This window comes from Pezoporus wallicus, unplaced genomic scaffold (assembly GCF_028554395.1).
Source record: "Pezoporus wallicus isolate ANWC-B61680 ecotype Strahan unplaced genomic scaffold, APGP_CSIRO_Pwel_v1 contig_4788, whole genome shotgun sequence".
NCBI classification, from domain to species: domain Eukaryota; kingdom Metazoa; phylum Chordata; class Aves; order Psittaciformes; family Psittacidae; genus Pezoporus; species Pezoporus wallicus.
The window spans coordinates 1455402-1473975 of record NW_026638769.1 but is presented as its reverse complement, the minus strand read 5'-3'; the positions used below and the strand labels follow the sequence as shown (position 1 = coordinate 1473975).

The 18574-nt window shown below is 43.1% G+C and overlaps 1 protein-coding gene across 1 annotated transcript in view; it reads right to left on the bottom strand.

Annotated features, from left to right (window-relative positions):
- Positions 1-12714, bottom strand: part of ME1 (malic enzyme 1) — a 169624-nt gene extending 156910 nt beyond the window's left edge. Inside the window, exon 1 of the mRNA XM_057412437.1 lies at positions 12524-12714. Coding sequence (XP_057268420.1) covers positions 12524-12625 — 102 coding nt within the window. The 5' untranslated portion in view covers positions 12626-12714. The remainder of the gene's footprint in view (positions 1-12523) is intronic.
- Positions 12715-18574: the final 5860 nt, after the last annotated feature.

Here is an 18574-nt window from a genome sequence, read left to right as displayed (position 1 = left end):
AGTCCAGTGCCCAATCTACTACAATATTCTGTCTCTCTTGCTGAAGTAGAGCTCACTAATTATGAGAAGGGAAATTTATGTACCCGTACTCATTACATAGTTACAAAGCAATACAAAGAAAGCCTTTAAACATTTGTGAATTGTACCTCAAAGTAAACCAGAAAGGGCGTCAGTCACACACCCTGTCTAAATTGCTGGTGGAACATTATGACAACTAAACTATATTCATCTATTCTTCTTACTTGTGTTTTACCCACTACATCCCCACAGTAGAATAAAGTTAGAGGACTCTGTAACTATAGAACCAGACTGTACATACTGCCATAAACTACAAAAAAAAAAGTTTTGAAAATAATACTAGTTTGAAAGGTGTGTTTCTTTCTCCTACTGATTTTATTTTTTTCCTAAGAATTACACCTCGGAAGAAAGAATTCACTTTTTATTTTCTACTTTGAGTTTACCCGTGTTACTCTAAGAAGCACGAGAGCTCAGTATGTCAGAGAGCCTGGCAGGAGAGCAGAGGCTCCAGTTTCACTCAGACTCCTGACCTCGAACACTTTCACTCTTCTGGCAAACACAAGGCCACTGGCTACAAGACAGAACCAGAGCCAGACTTGTTTCTCCAGGTAAGATGCAAAGTGAGATGTTCTGCTTTTCCTGAGCTTAGATGAATGTGTTCCTTTCAAGCAGCTGCTGAGTGCATGTGGCAAACACCACCTTCAATACAGAAAAAAAAGCTGTACAGTAAGACACCTCTCCTGGTAACTGTTTACATGTTCATATATATTTATTTATCCTCACCTATAATCACCGTATTTAATTCAACTACTGCAGTGTTCTAAATATGTTCTATTCAAACTAAAAAAATTTTAAAAATAATAATAAAAACCATCACCACAACAAAACAACCAAAAAAATCAGGATTATAAAGCTATTTTAAGGGCCATTTATTTTTTCTTTACCTGAACCTTTACTGACCTAATAGACAGCCATGCCAAATCCCCTGTCACATGAGCAAGAGGAAGGCTTTATCCAGCCTTCACTTAGGAAAAGCAATGCAATTGATAAGCCTCAACCTCAGAGAATTTGGCATGAAATGTTGTCTTAACAAAACAACACAAAAAAAGATAACCACACTGCTCTTATGCTCTCAGACTGTAAAAACTGAATGCCCTGGAGACATAAATCAAGGTTCAATATTCTGTACTTAAAGGAATCTTAAATTTTTTTTCTGCTATTAAATTACTTTTCTATGTTACAAAAAGAAACATAGTTGTAATTTAAACATGTTTAACGATGGCAAAAAAGGTCCTACAAAAAGCTTGCAAAATCCTTTTTAAGAGTTTTAGTACCATACACTTAATCAGCTATGATCTGGTGAAGCAGAGCATTTTGATGCCTCATACATTTAACCTAAGTTTATCATCTAGATAACTTCAGATAAGCAAAGAGAGAGCGCAGAAGCGTGTTAGAAGCAAAGATGCAGGAACGTGATCAGTGCCTTCAAAAAGGCCTCTACCTACCATCTAATACAAAGGCTTCCTCTGCTTCAGGTGCACTGCTCCCATTCAACCCCTCCAAAAATAAATACAGAACTTTAATAAAATATTCAAGACAAACCAAACCAACATTAAGCACTTCAAAGACTTGGGCATTCATTTTATTTTAGCAATACACTGTTCTATTCTGACTTCTACCTGTAACTATTGAGCTCTTTTGTACTATTTCAGTAAGGAGGCTTTACTGCCTCTTTTGTAAGTATACCTCCACACACAAATCTGCTTTCTAAAGTTAGGTATCTGTAGGAAGAAATCCAATAAGTCAGCTAGACACTAGTACCGAAAATGTTATAACATGCTTTATAATTACCACTAAGCACTTATCTCCAGGATAGATTTAAGACACAGACTTTTTTTTTTTAACTTCATTAGTAAAAGCCAATTTTATTTTTTTTTGCCTTTGTGGAAAAGAGAATTATGTATTTCATAGCAATTTTTGTTAATTCTCTTGCAAAGCAGTAATTCTGTACTATCTGATCTCCATGCCAAAAGCAAACTTAAAAGCATCTTACTCACAGGGCACAAGAGGAAGAAAGCTAAACTGTGATATCCCATCTGAACTGGATGCCAAAATCATTTAATGCCTCATAGCACCTACTCTGTTCCAAAAATACACACAATTCTTTAATAAGACAGATGAATCTAAAGAGCTAACTCGAGATAGAAGACTGAATTCATTTAAGCAAAGTTACATTGAACCAAAGATGTTTGTAACTTTTCAAACCATAAGGATATTTATTTTATGAATACACAAAAAGTATAAGCAGAACACTGACGTAAGTTTTAATGTTAAACTTGGTTATTGGAGAAAAAAAAAAAAAATCAGTTTTTCTAAGCCAGAAACAAGTAACAGTTGCTGCTTGAACAAGCGTATGTATGTAATGAGAAAATGCATTGCTGCTCTATGCCTCATTTATATTTAAAGAGCAAAACAGTAATAATTTGCTTTCAGAACTCTTATACCAGCTAAATACATCTTGACATATTTCTACATCTTTGGCTGGGAGCCACACAAGTATTCAGAGCATACAAGCTTTTGTTGTTTTTTGGTTTTTTTTTTCAATTCTACATTATGTATTCTTTATGTACGTACAAAGTGTTTACTCCATAATTCCTGTGCTTCCTCTACATTGTAAACAACCTCAAGCCCTGCACAGAGTATTGTGTTTCACACAGAAATAGGCACTAACAGTATCCAAATAAACTACAGACACTGATTTCAGCAGAAAGCACACAACGCCTGCAAGAACCGCCTCCAGGGTGCCCTGTGACCTCCTCCTTCTAAGTCAGGATTTCTGCTTCCTGAATTATGCAACAAATTATATTCGCAAAGCTTAAGCTTTGATAAGGCCAAAACTTCTTTGCTTATGCATGCACTTCATGTTTTTAACTCCTACCAAAAAAAAAAATCTATACTGAGCACTACGCACAAATTAATTCTCATGCAAAGTCAGAGATGTTTTTAACAGAATCACATTTAGCTTTCTTCACAGCCTTTTTTTTTTTCTCTCTGAAATCACCCATAGATTTGGGCTATTTAAGGTCATCTTAATTAAGCAAAAAAAAAAAATAGATACCACAATGTTCATCATTTTAGATCAAACCAGACTAGTCTCTGAAAGGTTCCGCTAGCCAAAAACATTTACCTTGCACACTGAATGAATATTTCAGCGTTTCCTTCTAAATGGTCTGCTAGGAATCATGTTTTAGAAGTCTGTGGAGGTTAAAGGCACTCAAGCTCTCCCAGTGACAAAGGGGTTTGTTTTTTTTAAGTGCTAATTTGACGCCAGTTTTTGACCACCTTCCCCTCTTGAATTCCTCTACCATTAATTTACTCTCAGTAAAAAGGAAGCTAGGAAGCAGGGCTGCTGGCTGTGCATGATACCCTTCTCCCTGAACGACAAGACAGAATATTCCAGTGTCAAGCCAAATTCATAGAATCATATAATCACAGAACAGTTAGGGTTGGAAAGGACCTTAAGGTTACCTAGTTCCAATCCCCCTGCCATGGGTGGGGACACTTCACACTAAACCATGTCACCCAAGGTTCTGTCCAACCTGGCCTTGAACACTGCCAGGGGTGCAGCATTCACAGCTTCCTTGGGCAACCCATTCCACTGCCTCACCACCCTTACAGTAAAAAACTTCCCAAATATCTGATCTAAACTTCCCCTGTTTAAGTTTGAACCTGTTACCCCTTGTCCTATCCCTACAGTCCCCGATGAAGAGTCCCTCCCCAGCATCCCTATAGGCCCCCTTCAGATACTGGAAGGCTGCTAGGAGGTCTCCACGCAGCCTTCTCTTCTCCAGGCTGAACAGCCCGAACTTTCTCAGCCTATCTTCATACAGGAGGTGCTCCAGTCCCCTGATCATCCTCATGGCCCTCCTCTGGACTTGTTCCAACAGTTCCATGTCCTTTTTATGTTGACGACGCCAGAACTGCACACAATACTCCAGGTGAGGTCTCACAAGAGTAGAGGGGCAGGATCACCTCCTTCGACCTGCTGGTCACGCTCCTTTTGATGCAGCCCAGGATACGGTTGGCTTTCTGGGCTGCAAGCACACACTACTGGCCCATGTTCATTTTCTCATCAACCAACACCCCCAAGTCCTTCTCCGCAGGGCTGCTCTGAATCTCTTCTCTGCCCAACCTGTAGCTGTGCCTGGGATTGCTCTGACCCAGGTGTAGGACCTTGCACTTGGCATGGTTAAACTTCATGAGGTTGGCATCAGCCCACCTCACAAGCATGTCAAGGTCCCTCTGGATGGCATTCCTTCCCTCCAGCATATCAACTGAACCACACAGCTTGGTGTCATCGGCAAAGTTGCTGAGGGCGCACTCCAATCCCACTGTCTATGTCACCAACAAAGATGTTGAACAAGACCGGTCCCAACACCGACCCCTGAGGGATACCGCTTGTTACTGGTCTCCAGCTGGACACCACAACTCTTAGCGTGCGGCCATCCAGCCAGTTCTTTATCCACCGAGTGGTCCATCCATCAAATTGATGTCTCTCCAAGTTAGAGACAAGGATGTCGTGTGGGACAGTGTCGAATGCTTTGCACAAGTCCAGGTAGATGACATCAACTGCTCTACCCCTGTCCATCAGTTCTGTAGCCCCATCATAGAAGGCCACCAAATTGGTCAGGCAGGATTTCCCCTTAGTGAAGCCATGCTGGCTGTCACCAAGCACCTTGTTGATTTTCATGTGCCTTAGCATGCCTTCCAGGAGAATCTGCTCTAAGATTTTGCCAGGCACAGAGGTGAGACTGACTGGTCTGCAGTTTCCTGGATCATCCATTTTCCCCCTTCTTGAAAATGGGGGTTATATTTCCCTTTTTCCAGTCATCGGGAACTTCACCTGACTGCCATGATTTCTCAAATATGATGGCCAGTGGCTTAGCAACTTCATTCACCAGTTCCTTCAGTACCCGCGGATGGATTTCATCAGATCCCATGGACTTGTGTACATTAAGGTTCTTAAGATGGTCTCAAACCAGATCCTCCCCTTTCATCTTCCTCCTCTGACTAGAAAATGTCAGCATCATTATTTGAAGATCTGAATTCCTGTCTCAGGTGAAACACTGGAAACACTGAAGACTTTGCCTGGTCTCTGACAAATTAATGCAAAATCTTGCTGTTTTTATTAGGAAGCGCCAAGTCCCATCCATTCCAGTTATGCAAACACATGACAACTGTTTCAAGTTTGTCTGCAGCTTTGCTGCCCAAAACCTTGGCTACCATGTATTACAAAGTGGTAATCCTACAACATTTTATTGCCTTTTTCCTGTATCAGATTTAGCTCTTTCATGTTTTGTTAAACCAGACAACAGAGATAATTACTGTAAAACTACTCCAAGTCATAGGCCTGGCCCTCACTGCCCTGGCACAAAATAAAGAGAAAGCCCCTCCATAAAAGAGAAGGACATTCAAACAAAGCTTAACTAACACCCTACTACTGCCAAACTGAATTACTGGCTTAAATCATGGCAAAGGAGAGAGTCAAAAAAACAGATGAGAGGAAGAGGCCCAGAAGCACCAGCCAGAGCCCCGGAGATGCATCACCCTACCAGTCAGCACACACGTACAGCACTAGGCATTAATCCATTTGGTTTGTGTTAGTAGAGACGTAGCCTCTGCACCCACTTCTACAGGAGCTACCACTGTGGATGATCACAGGGGGTGTTCCCAAAACTGGCAGCTTTCCTAGTTGCAGAATAGCTTTGGATCTTGAAAAACCTCCCAGCTGGAGTCAGACAATCCCTTATGCTCAGAAGCTGTAAGGGTAAGCCTTCCTCCACCCGTGGCTCCGTAACTTCCCTGGAAACATATTTAGCACAGGGGCAACAGGTCCCTTAACCAGGATCTGGAGCAATGAGACCTTTGGTGTGAAGTCCAACACCAACCCCTGTGGGCTTGGGCTACAGCAGCCATGAGCCAGTTATGCACCAAATACACTGCTCAGCTGATCGGGCAAGATAGGGAAAGGAAAGGTATGACAAATCAAAGATGGTACACTTAACTTGGGGTCATGGATTAATAAGAAACATCTCTGTCACACATTTCACTTCCTCCTCTCCTCTGAGAAGGAAGCAGGGACAGGGGACAGAAGCTTGTGGCTGCTATGGCCAAAACTTTTTTTCAGAGACAGCTCAACACAAGAGACTGACTCAGCAGAACTGTATATATAAAGTGAAGAATGCAAAATAAGAACTCCTGTATGTTGAGAGATACTTTCTGCAGAAAGCACAAATATTCTTTGCAGTGTATTTTACCTAAACAGAAGTACAGTTTCTCAGTGAGCTCTTATCCTACTTGGTGTCAGCATCCATCAGTAAGACTAAAAATAACACCACCAAAGTTCAGTGCCTAGCATCTGTATAAAATCTAGTATAGAAAAGTGCATTTAACTTATTTTACATAAACAAATCCTGTTGCAAGGCGCTCTGTGCCAGGATTAAGGTTTCTATTCAAGTAGCATTTAGAACCAGTAGGCGAAGGATTCCTCAGTCTAAAGAAAAAGGTCAATTTTGTATTCAATTACTGAAGTTCCCAAGAAAATTGCACAACAGAAAAGCATCTTTAATACCTGAAACAGCTTCACAGCAAAATAATTCTAATTGTGACAACTCATACCACTGTTCAGCTAACACTGCTATATTGCTTACTACACAACTTCTCCATCTTATTTGCTTTTAATTCATGTCACAGAACTTTGTTCCTAACTCGCTGTCTCAGCACTCTTTTTCGTAACTGCAAGCAAGGAACTAGAGGCCAACAGGAAGAAAATAATATCAACACCAACCACAGCAAATTACCTACTAGGTCAGGAACAAAGCAGGTGGAAGCAATGAATGCTGCAAGCTGTATACATGAAACAGAAGATGGTGGTAAAATAACCCAATTGAAATACTTTGTGCTTTTCCCAAGACTTTTTCCTCATTAACAGTATGCAGTAAAAACCTGCCTTAAAGTAAGAAAGGTGGAAAAAAACGACAGAATTAATTTTTAAAGTCCTTCACACATACTGTAAATAAAAGTACCCATACAAAAAACATCCTGCATTTCAACCCTCCCTCACATCTCAAAAAGGTGATTGCAAGAAGGAAAACACTGGCACCATGTTTGCCACAGTAAATTGCAGACTGCAGTTCTGCCAGTCTGCAGCTTATGGTCCTGGCTGTTGAAGAGCAAATACATCTGGCATGAACCAACCTCATACGTGAAGAACCTCCTGGTTTAGGCTGCCAGTCCACAGAACAGCAACTCCAGTGTCAGAGAACCCAGTAATACATCAAAACTGCAATGCCCTCAAAAAACAGGCAAAATCTACACAAGTTCACTCTAAAAGATTTCAGACAGACCAGACTGATTTGCTTTTTGTGCTAGCACAACCACCATACCATTTACTTTTGTCAAACACCAGAAAAAGAACATATGCTTATCTCTATGCGAGGTGACCTGATGGGGATAAGAACTTGGAAATATTAGTGTTAAAAACTACAAGGTTGTAAAGGGTAAAATGTTCATAGGAAAAAAAGGAGGCAGAAGACAGTGAGAGTGATCAGCAACTATGCCCACAAAAGACTTCCTCAAATTATACCTTTACTTTCATATAGAACTGACCATCTTCCAATCTAAAAGACACTATCATGCCTACTACCACTTAATATGAAATCATCCTTTGCAATATCAAGTAATCTCCAGAAAACCTATTTTACAAGTTAGTATAGATACTGCTAATATGCCATTTTAAGGAGTGTTTTCCTCCCCCAACCCCAGGTTCATCACTTTTCTTTGTGGAATATCTATCTACAGCTAAGACAAATGCAACAACTAGCGAGCACTGGGCACTCCAGAGGACCCATCCAGAGTACACATGATGTGAAAATATAAACATTACCAATGCAAGGAGAGAAAGGCTTCCAATGCTTGGTATTTGATAAAGGAATAGATTTGTTTAGAGGAGTTTCTTAAATGTTTCTTCTCTTTTACCCAGTAAATGGGATGCTCCTGTTTTTTTTACTGAAGTCAGGTTTTCTGAGGCCTATTACAGGGTCACCAACAAATGTCAGTCACAAGACCTTTTCTATGTGTCACTCACACCATTTACAGGATGATACTTTCTCAAAATCAAATTTGATTTTAGTGAAACAACTAGCTGTATACAGAACAAAATATATCTGGTTTTCACAGGCATTCTCCTCCCACTCTCTGAAACATACAGGCAAAATGGGAAGTCCATGCTTCTGTCTAGCTAGATGATAATTTCAGTTGAATTAAAATTCAAAAAAAAAAAAAAGGTTTACAATTGTCTTTATACTAAATTAGTACAGATAGCAAGTGTAATCTGATAGGAAAGACAAGCATTCATATCTTAATAACCCCCTGATAAACTGCTCATTCCCTCAGCCTGGAATTGTTTATTCTGAGAAAGTGTCACTAGAGGCATCCTTCAGTCTTTCACTTCTCCTGCGATCTTCAGTTTGGCCACTGTCTGAAATAAGACACTGGGATAAAAGGACCTTTGGTCTATTCCATTATGGTTCTTTTGTCTTATAGTGAGCATTTTACATGTCTTATGGTTCGTAAATCTTATAGCACGTCTGACAGCCAGCTCCAGCCAACAACTAATATCACTGCTTAGTTAAGAACCTACTAAGACCCCACAGTATCACATACAAGAGGTGGTAAGGATAAAACATAAATGTCTTGGCAGGTGGGGTTGATTGGGAGCTCCTGGATGTCCAGCAGCCCCATCACAGTCTGTTCTGAAATTCTCCAGCGCCTCAGGACAACTTGAATAAAAGGAAAATAAAAAAGAGGGACCAACAGTTTACATGCACACTACACTCGGCAACGATGATAGCACTGTCAGGAGAGGGGTAACAATTAAGCAGCTGGGGAAGGACAAGAGCCCTCCAGCACTTAGATTCCACAGAATCACTCATTTCCTGCTTGCTGAACTACTCTGCAAGAATACAAAAGCAGCCTAGAAGCAAAGCGCTACTCCAATGGCAAAGTTTCTCAGTGTTTTCAAGTGTTTAGATTTGGCAACTAATACAGGCTATTGAAAAAGTTTAGTATTGAAATATGCATTTGCATATCCTCACATCAAGATTCTGCAAACAAGTAGCTTATGGGAAACTATCATTTGTTTAAACATTAAATGGTTAAAAAAAAGAAAAATTAGATGAAGGTTTAGTGTCAAATTATTTGTGTGCTTTAAAATTGTAAGCTCATACATTGAGTAAAGCATAAATGAGATTTATAGTAGAAGTGGAGCAAATTGCTTTCACACTTCTGTAGCTCATCAGTTTAAAGAGCATAGAAATCCCAGCCAAAGGTTTCTAAATGTGATCTATTTCAATGAAAAGAAGTGAAATTATGTTCGTTTTCCTTGTAATTGCTATTTACAATGTGTTTAGTTGTCTAAGGGGAAGAAAAAAAAAACCTAACAAAAAGGTTCTAAATACACATTTAAACACTATGGACCTAAAATCTCAGAAGATAAACTGAATCACAGTAACTGTCCACAGACTTGGACATGCGTCCTCAAGCAATTAAAGTCATGATGACTCAATTTTTGATGCATCATTGCTGCTGAGATGGAGCTGTAAAAGCAGCAATGATTTTACATACAGGCAAAATGCCCCAGCATAAAACAACCTCAAACATTTTTATTAAGCTTTTCCTCAGTACAGTCCATACACGTTTGTGAATTACTTACAAAGGGAACATAAAAGATTTAAGAATGACATTGCCTAGGGCTTCAACATACTTCAGTGCTTAGTATGCTCTGGAAACTCTGCCGTCCAGGCAGAAGTAGAAAGGAAGTGGAAAAGAAGAAACCTGGATGTTTACTCTGACATTTCCACAGCCCTTTCTCTCACCTCTCACCAGCCAAAGTATAAAAAGTAATGCATGCACTGACTGTGCAGAAATCCAGCTTTATTGTTCCATAAGTGGGGGACAAAATGAAGATAGGTATTAATAAAAATATTTAAAAAAAATAGCTCCCTATTTCTTTTTACATCTACTTTTAAAGATATCCCAGTATAAATGGTTCCCTGTAAAATTTTCATTTTGACTTGTCTGAGAAAAGGAGTGTACTATTTGAGGACGCAAGCCCCATACTTCCCCATATTGTAGCATACTTCAGCTTTACCTGCTTGACAGCCCAGCTGTCTTGGCTTAAGAGACCCTGAAACATCATTTGTCTTGTTTTAGTACGAGTCGCTGCTAGATAGCACTACTCAGTACTTTCAGTCTACTCTTACCCAGTATATGCAAATAGGATCAGCACTGTACCCAAGAGAAAGCACCGATACAGACGAATTGCGGTTCTTAGACAGGGCCCAGGAGATAGCAGAAAGTTCTGGCACTTCTGCAGAACTGTAAACAACCCCTGTACTTTAGAATCATTAAAGGAAATTCCTCCCCCCAACTTCAAATTGAATTCTCTGCAACCTCATGATTGTTTAACAGCCTTGGCAATAGAAAGTGAACTGGGAATACCAGCTCCCACACACACAGGCAGGCCTCAAGCTATCAAACTGGCAATCATGTTGGCAGTACTCAACATATTTTATTGCCCATATATATATTTGGCAACAAAATATATGTATACTAAGGGGTGTGCATATGCATATGCATGTGTATATATGTATACAGTAGGGTGTAATATACCCACACTCACCAAAAGTCACCTATCTCAGTCAGAAAACTGGATTACCCATTCTTCAGCAGAGCAGGACCAGACTCTCATGGGCATAAAGACCAGGTTTTTCAGCTGACATTTTCTAACACCGAACTCTCTGTTAGCTGGGTAAATGTGGCTGGTAATGAACAACTCCTTCTTCCAGCTTCTCTGCTATGGTACAAGTACCACAGCTGAGGGGGAAGGGAAAAAGAAAGCCAAAGCCAAGAAATCAAGCAAGACCCTTCCTCTTTAGCACCTCATCTCTAGCTAGGCTGTTCAGAGGCAAGGTGCATGTATTTGAGAGGAAGAAGGTAGCAATGCTCTTGCTTTGCCTCCGAGTACCCTGTATTCAATACATTTTGGAATAAGCCCCATTTTACTTCTTAAAACAAGGTGGTTTTTTTGTTGGGTTGGCTTTCCTGATTATTCTGAATAAGATTTTTCCATGAATACTAGAGCTGCTTAAAAGCAATCCCAAGCAAAACAGCCTCTCCTTGGTTTCTTCTTGGGAGTTTTGTTTTGATTAATTTTCCTTTTACCTAACCTCAGGAGACCTTCATGGGCCTACACACAGAGACATTAGACAGCATCTGAGGAAACCTTGTAGTCGAGCACCAAGGCTAATAAAAGCACTATTCATCTAATATATGGAGCTTTTAATGATGAGTCAACCTACCCAATAAAACTAGAGACATAGTTTGCATCAATTTATCCAACTCAGCAATAACTAAAATGACTGCATATACAGCCTAATGCAGAGGCTGTACAAGGCAGAGCACCATTAAAGGTAACTTGCAAGAACACAGCTGGGGCTAAGGAGCTGGCCAAGATTTTATGTGCTAGGTGAGGCTTATTAGCTACCTTTTTAACGCATTTTTCATTTTAGCAGCAAATTCAGGGGCCTGTCACACCAATAAAGTATTTTACTATCTGAAATTCACATCTTTGTCAGAGGTGTGCAAACATCCAGATTAATTTTTTCCAGATTAGTTTAACATGTTTAGTAAATTTTAACATGATGAATTACTATTCTTAAACAAATTAGAGATGTGACAAAAAGGCTTTACTATGCTACGGCATCTCTTAAGAGCTGACTGATGCAGAGCAGGGGGGTAAACTGGAGTTGAATTTCACAACTGCAAATGGAACAGTGGTGATAAATTGTCTTTCTCACCTACCAGGGGACAGCACGAACTGCCAGGCTTGTCAGCATGAAACAAGCTGGGGCGTCCGTGGGAAAGAGAGACGGGAAAGAAGGAGGGTACCAGGAAAGCACAGACACGGCACCGGGATCTCGTATCAGAGCTGCGTAACTTTCAGCAGCATCCTCCCTGGGCTGCTGCTGCTTCTCTTCTCCAGAAGATACAGCGGGGCTGTTGCCGCTGCTCACGACGAGCTCCGCGCCCCCGGCCGACGATGGCGGGGCGCGGGCGCACACGGCCGCCCACGGGCCCCCCGCCGCCACGGAGGAAGAGGAAGCGCCGCCCGGCCCGCAGGAAGTACCGCTGCCCCGCACCGCCGCCCCACCGGCGGCCCCGACTCGCCAGCCGCTGTGCGGCACCGGACCGGACGGAGCTGTGCGGGGCGCTCTCCAGGCGCTGCGCTGCGACAGGTGGCGGTGGCGGCGGCCACGACGAGAGGCCGCCGGGCGTCCCCGCCGCCTCGGGCCGGGCCCCGCAGGCAGCCGCGGCAGGTCTCTCCGTCCCGCGCGGGCGGGCGTACGGGGGCTCGGGGCTCGGGAGCGGGCGCACCTGCCCCTACCTTGTTGAGGTGAGGGTCGCGGAGCACCTCGTAGCCCCTCTTCATGGTGATCTGCCGGGACCGGCCGGCGTCCCGGCACTCGGCTGTCTTCTCTCCTTGCATGACGCGGCTCGGCTCAGCTCCGCTCACTACCGTCAGGTCGCTGCGGGAGCCGAGGCGAAGTGGCGACTCCTCCTGCTGAGGTGACCGCCCGGCGGGGTGGGATGGTCCTGCAGGAGGGAGGGGGCAGAGCCGCGGCGAGGCGCCGCCGCCGGGGGGGGGGTGTGTTTTAGGAGTGTCACCGAGCGCTGCTGCCGCTGAGTCACCGGCAGCTCCGCGCACAGCCGGGTGGGCAGCCAGGTGTGAGGGGGAGAAACGTGGGTGGTGCGGGCCCGCAACCCTCCCCGCGCCCGGCAGTCCCCGGTGGCGTGATATCACTCCGGGCCCGGCATTTGCTAAAGGGTTAGACCGCCCTCCCTTTTACCGCTTCAGAGAGCCCCTCCGGTTGGCTCTGTGCCCTCTAGAAACAGGCTAAGCTCTAATCACCTGCTGAGGGGAATCCTACTAGCGGCTCTCCATTATAACACTGGGTTTTATCCAGAGCCTGGTGGTAGCTGGTGCAGCAGCTGGTGCAGCAGCCATGGCCACTTAACGCTGGGGGACCACCACGTATGTGATACATAGAGCTCATGGACCGGAGTGGGATCCCACACGCAAGCCATACCCCCTGGAGCTGGCCACATGAACAAAGTAGGCCTGTGTTCTTTAACAACAGTCAAATTTCACTTTACTATTAAATGACTGTGAAATCCAACCTTTTCCAGAGGGGATGGGCTGCATAGCTTTGTGCAGTCGGGAGCATGTGTTTGATGTAATTAGCTCTGGGTTGCGGAGGTAACCATGTGCTGGCCTCAGCTATGCTGCTTGTGGTTACACCTGATGGGGATGGACAGGGTATTAGGGCAGAGCAGCTGTTGAGTTGGTTTGTACTGGTATCCCTAGTGTTTGTTTGCAGTATGTTCTGAAATTTTTTGCATACAATCTGTTGTGTACTGCAGGACTGTGACTTTGTTCCTCTAAATTCATGTATGGAAAAGCAGAAGTGATTTCCATATGGGTACCATAGCCTTGCTACAGAAATGACACAGCTTGAAATAATGTGGCTATAAAAATACTTAAGGATAGAGAGTTTTGCTACCTGTTGTCAAGCAGCAGCAAACAGATCACAATTGCAGCTCTTTTAAACTTATCTCTTCACATTTGATCTGTAGGCCTTGTAGCCATTCTACTACATCATATTTTATTTAAAAAAAAAGGCTTTCACAGAATTCCCTGCTGAGTAGCTCCAAAAAATTAATTTGGGGTTAATTAATGTAGGAAAATTGGAAGGGTTCCAAGTCTCTGTTTCTGGAAACTTGATTAGCAAATCAGCAGCAAATTCAGGAAATAAACTTCTCCCTTGCTCCACCATCTCAGAAAGTATTATGGAAATCAGTATTAATAAAAAGATTTGAACAAACTTTAAACCTGGAGTCTTTGATTATTCAGCCTTCCTTGTATTTGCCTGGATAGCCAAGGATCTACCTACCCAAGCCCCGAGTATTACGTTCAATAGGTATCACAATAGCACTTCAGGTCTTTCTTAGATATGGTAAGAATAAAAAGCAACATAGAGTCATGGTAAATATAAAAAGCAATATGGAGATATTCTTTTTCCTTTGTTTGTGGGAACACTGAAACCATCCTGATAGACTGCTAGCCTAAATGCAATATTTATGCCCCAGAGAAAGCAGTGTGTACTGATGTAATTTTTATCTTTGTGTTGCAACACTGTCTATAAAAAAACTGATGCCAAAAGTTACTTCAGCCACTGTACCTGTGCCGAGATCTGACCCCCTGATAAGAACTTGTGCTCACTCACCTTGCCCCAGTTATACAAGGTATGCAATGAAAAAGCTGATTCAGGTGAAGTCATTTGATCTTTTTATATATATAATCAAACTTTAGAAACCATTAACTGCTGTGTTTTAAGTACAAATTTACTCCTCACTGTCTTCCTAAAAATAGAGTCTATTTCTGTTTGTTATGTTCAAACACTAATAAAAACAAAATCATAACTATCTGCTAGGATAAATGTCTCTCTAATTTATAAGGATAGCAACAGACCTTTTTAGTTCAAAAGCAAGACCAGAAAAACAAGAAAAAGTGGTGTCTTCTGTCACCTGTAGAAGTCTTCCACCTGAGGCCTGGAATGTTTTAGCATTTAACAGGATTAGCAGAGATTTATTTGTCTGAGTCTGCTGCTAGTGATTGCTTTCCTTGCTAGTGTTTGTAACCTCCTGCAATTTTTGTCATGTTTGTATTGCCTTTGCACAGTACCTTGAGCAAGACCAATTTTAGAGTTACTCTTCCATGACCTCACAATATTTGAACTGCAAAAATAGTTCAAAATGAGCCAAAGGGGTAGTATTCAGCAGTTCATCTGCAGTTGGAGGTGGATATCCTGAAAGAGGTCTGCATTGCACGATAAAGCTGTATTACAAGAATATAAATAAAGCTTTTGTAAGTAGCTGAATTATTTTGTTATGACTGTGTACATGATACAGGTATTTTTTGCAAATGTTAGCCTACATTCAGATAAATGATTAGTGAGCATTCTATATTATCAAGGTGTTTCTGACAGAAAATAAGGTGTTTTATCAAGGTGTTTCTGCCCTTCTGGAAGGCACCTAATTCTGTTTCTCAAATGGTTTCTATATGGTATACTTTTAAAACTCATACTCACAATTTTTTATAAGTACCTGTATTTATGGTTTCCTCCCACCCGCTATAGAATTATATCACAGAATCACAGGATGGTTTGGGTTGTAAGGGACTTTAAAGATCATCTGGTTCCAACCCCTTTGCATGGGCAGGGACCCCTTCCACTAGACCAGGTTGCCCAAAGCCCTGGCCAGCCTGGCCTTTAACACTTCAAGGAATGGGGCAGTCGCAGCTTCTTGACTCTCTCAAATCACCTCAGAAGTACTATGGGTATATGAAAAGGTCTACTTGAAATAGTCCTAGTAAAAGAAAAGACTAGATGACCAGGTACACTGGTCATCTAGCGTACCTTCATATCATAGAATAGTTTGGGTTGGAAGTCACCTTCAAAGGTCATCTAGTCCAATCCCCCCTGCAATGAGCAGGGGCATCTGCAACTAGACCAGAAGCACATTTCACCTTAGTGTTAAAAAGCTTCAGCAAATGATACTTCATAACTTACCTTCTAAACCAAATGTAAGGAGAGATTAAGTACAGAAAAAAAATACTTCCTTCTTGCTGAAGCAGTTGATTAAGGGGACTGACTGATTTTAAATATTTACAAATGGAACTTGAGAAATGTCCCTGTTTCAGGCTATGGTGGGTGGATCATAGGATTTGGGCCCCCTCGAACCATTGTTTGGACCACTGAGATCTCCATATCCTGCTGTGTCACTGAGGAAGACCGCTGATTTGGGAGAAAGGGAACTACTACGTTGTTACAAAAACATCGAGCTTTTTAAGGATGGCACTTGTATTTCATTTCTGACTTAGCCCACCAAGACCAGTACCAACTGATGGTAACTGTTGGGTGCTCCTGTGGGTCATGGTACTCCAGCCAATACTTTGTCAGCCCTGAATCAGCTGAGAGCTTTACTTCACGTGTTCTACTGATGGTGATTCTATTTATGCTTCTCAGCACAATGTTTGCTTTTTTTGCAATAGTACAACACCATTAACTCATGCTGTGTTCATGATCTGCTATAACCCCATGCCCTTTCTGGCAGGGATGCAGGCTGAATGAGTTCATAGAACCACATAATCTTTTAGGTTGTATAAGGCCTTTAGATCATCAAGTCCAGCCCCCCAGCTCAGGGGGCTGAGTACCCAGAGAACACCTGGTCTTATCAAAGACTGAGGCAAAGAAGGCACAGAGTACCTCAGCCTTTTCTTCATAGTTTGTCACTGTGTTTCCCCTGCATCTAATTAAGGATGGAGATTCTCCTTAGCCCTCCTTTTCTTGCTAATGTACTTATAAAAACCTTTGTTTCTATAAATTTGTTTATTGAGTTATAAATATTTATTGAATTCTAAATTTCATAGAATCATAGAATGGTTTGGCTTGAAGGGACCTTTAAAGCTCATCTATTTCCAAACCCCCTTGCCACACCTTCTACTACATCAGGTTGCTCTAAGTCCCACCCAACCCTGTAGGCGCTCTTTAGGTACATGCCTTCTCTTCTCCAGGCTGAACAAGCTCAGCTCTCTCAGCCTGTCTTCACAAGAGAGGTGCCCCAGCCTTCGAGCATCTTTGTGGCCTCCTCTGGACTCACTCCAACAGGTTCACATCCTTCTTATGTTGGGGGCCCCAGAGCTGAACACAGTCATCCAGGTGGGGTCTCACAATTCCCCCTCCCTGTTGGTGAGAACAAGGTTCAGCATAGCCCCTCTCCTCACTGGTTTCTCTGTCACTTGGAGAAGGAAGTTACCATCTGTGCATTCCAGGAACCTTCTGGATTGCTTGTGCCCTGCTGTGTGGTCCCTCAACAGGTAACTGGGATGGTTGAAGTCGCCTATGAGGACCAGGGCTTATGAACATGAGTCTGCACCTATCTGTCTATAGAGGGCCTCATCCACTCAGCCTTCCTAGTCAGATGACCGGTAGCCAATAGCAGACCCCCACTATAATGTCTCCTGTCCCTGCCCTCCCTTTATTCCTGACCCATAAGCTTCCATTTGGATCCTCGTCTATCCCCAGGCAGAGCTCTGCACACTCCAGCTAGTCACTGACATAGAGGGTGACACCACCTCGTCTCTCCTGCCCATCCTTCCTGAAAAGCCTGGATCCTTCCCTTCCAACACTCCAGTCATAGGAGCCATCCCACCACATCTCCATAATGCCAGTAAGGTCCTGCAGACATGCCCACATCTCTTAACTCCTCTTGCTTGGTCCCCATGCTACATGCACTGGCACAGAGGCATTTAAATTGGGCCCCAGATAAAGCCAATTTATAGGCTGGAGTGGCTGAAAATCCTTTGTGCTGCTCTTCAGGTGCTCCCTTGCTGACTCACCAGGTCAGCAAATGAACTTGTTTATTGAGTTGGCAAAATCAAGTAAAATTTGGCAGAGGCACAATGTTAGCTTTAAAGAAGAGGAATTGTTTAATGATATAAAACCAGACCTGAAGCCTTTAATGTCTGTCCTGTAAGCATTTTACAGTAGCGTTAGCAATCCTGACTAGTACTTGGTGGTCGGGAAGCATGTTTTTAGTTAGTTAAGCTGAGGGAGAACCAAAAATTAAACAGCATATGCAGTAAAAGGTTATTATTTTTTACAGAATTGATTTTTACTATCTGAAAGTGTTCTTTGTAACACAAAGGTGGATTTATTTTTTTTTCATTTTAAACTGGACAATGCAGTTCTGAAGTTAAGGGAGGAATCTAACAGTAGTTTTGAAATATCCCAAGTGCCAGCACTCTGAGGTCACCACCAGCCCTGCCTGTCTCCCAGGGCTGCCCTCCCTCCCAGGGCTCCCCTCCCTCCCAGGGCTCCCCCCACCCTGCCCATGACCCAGGATCCTATTTCACCCCCTAGGACCATGGGGCACTGCCCCAGCGACGCATGACACTGCTGGTCCCCAGCTCCACCACAGCCCTGCTTGTGCCTGGCCATGGGTCCTGCTGGCCTGGACCATGGCCACCCGCAGGCTGCCTTCCCAGCCTGGCCTCAGGCAGCCTCATCACTATAGACCCATGCAGCTGTCACGGGCTGTATCTGACCCTGGTTACCCTCCATGGGCCTGACCCTGCTTCACACTCCCAGCTCAGCCTCAGATCAGCCTCAGCACTGCAGCAGACCTTGACAGGGGGGCTGCCCCTGGCTGCCCCAGCCTGCCCTCCTCCTTCACTGGGAGTCAAGGGATGAGACACTGCATGGTGGCTCACATAGGGAGCCCCCAGGCCCTTGGCCCCCACTGCACCCTGGCATGGCAGATAGTTATTGAGAAGGCAGAGCCAGGCTCTTGTCAGAGATGAGGAATGCAGCCAAGA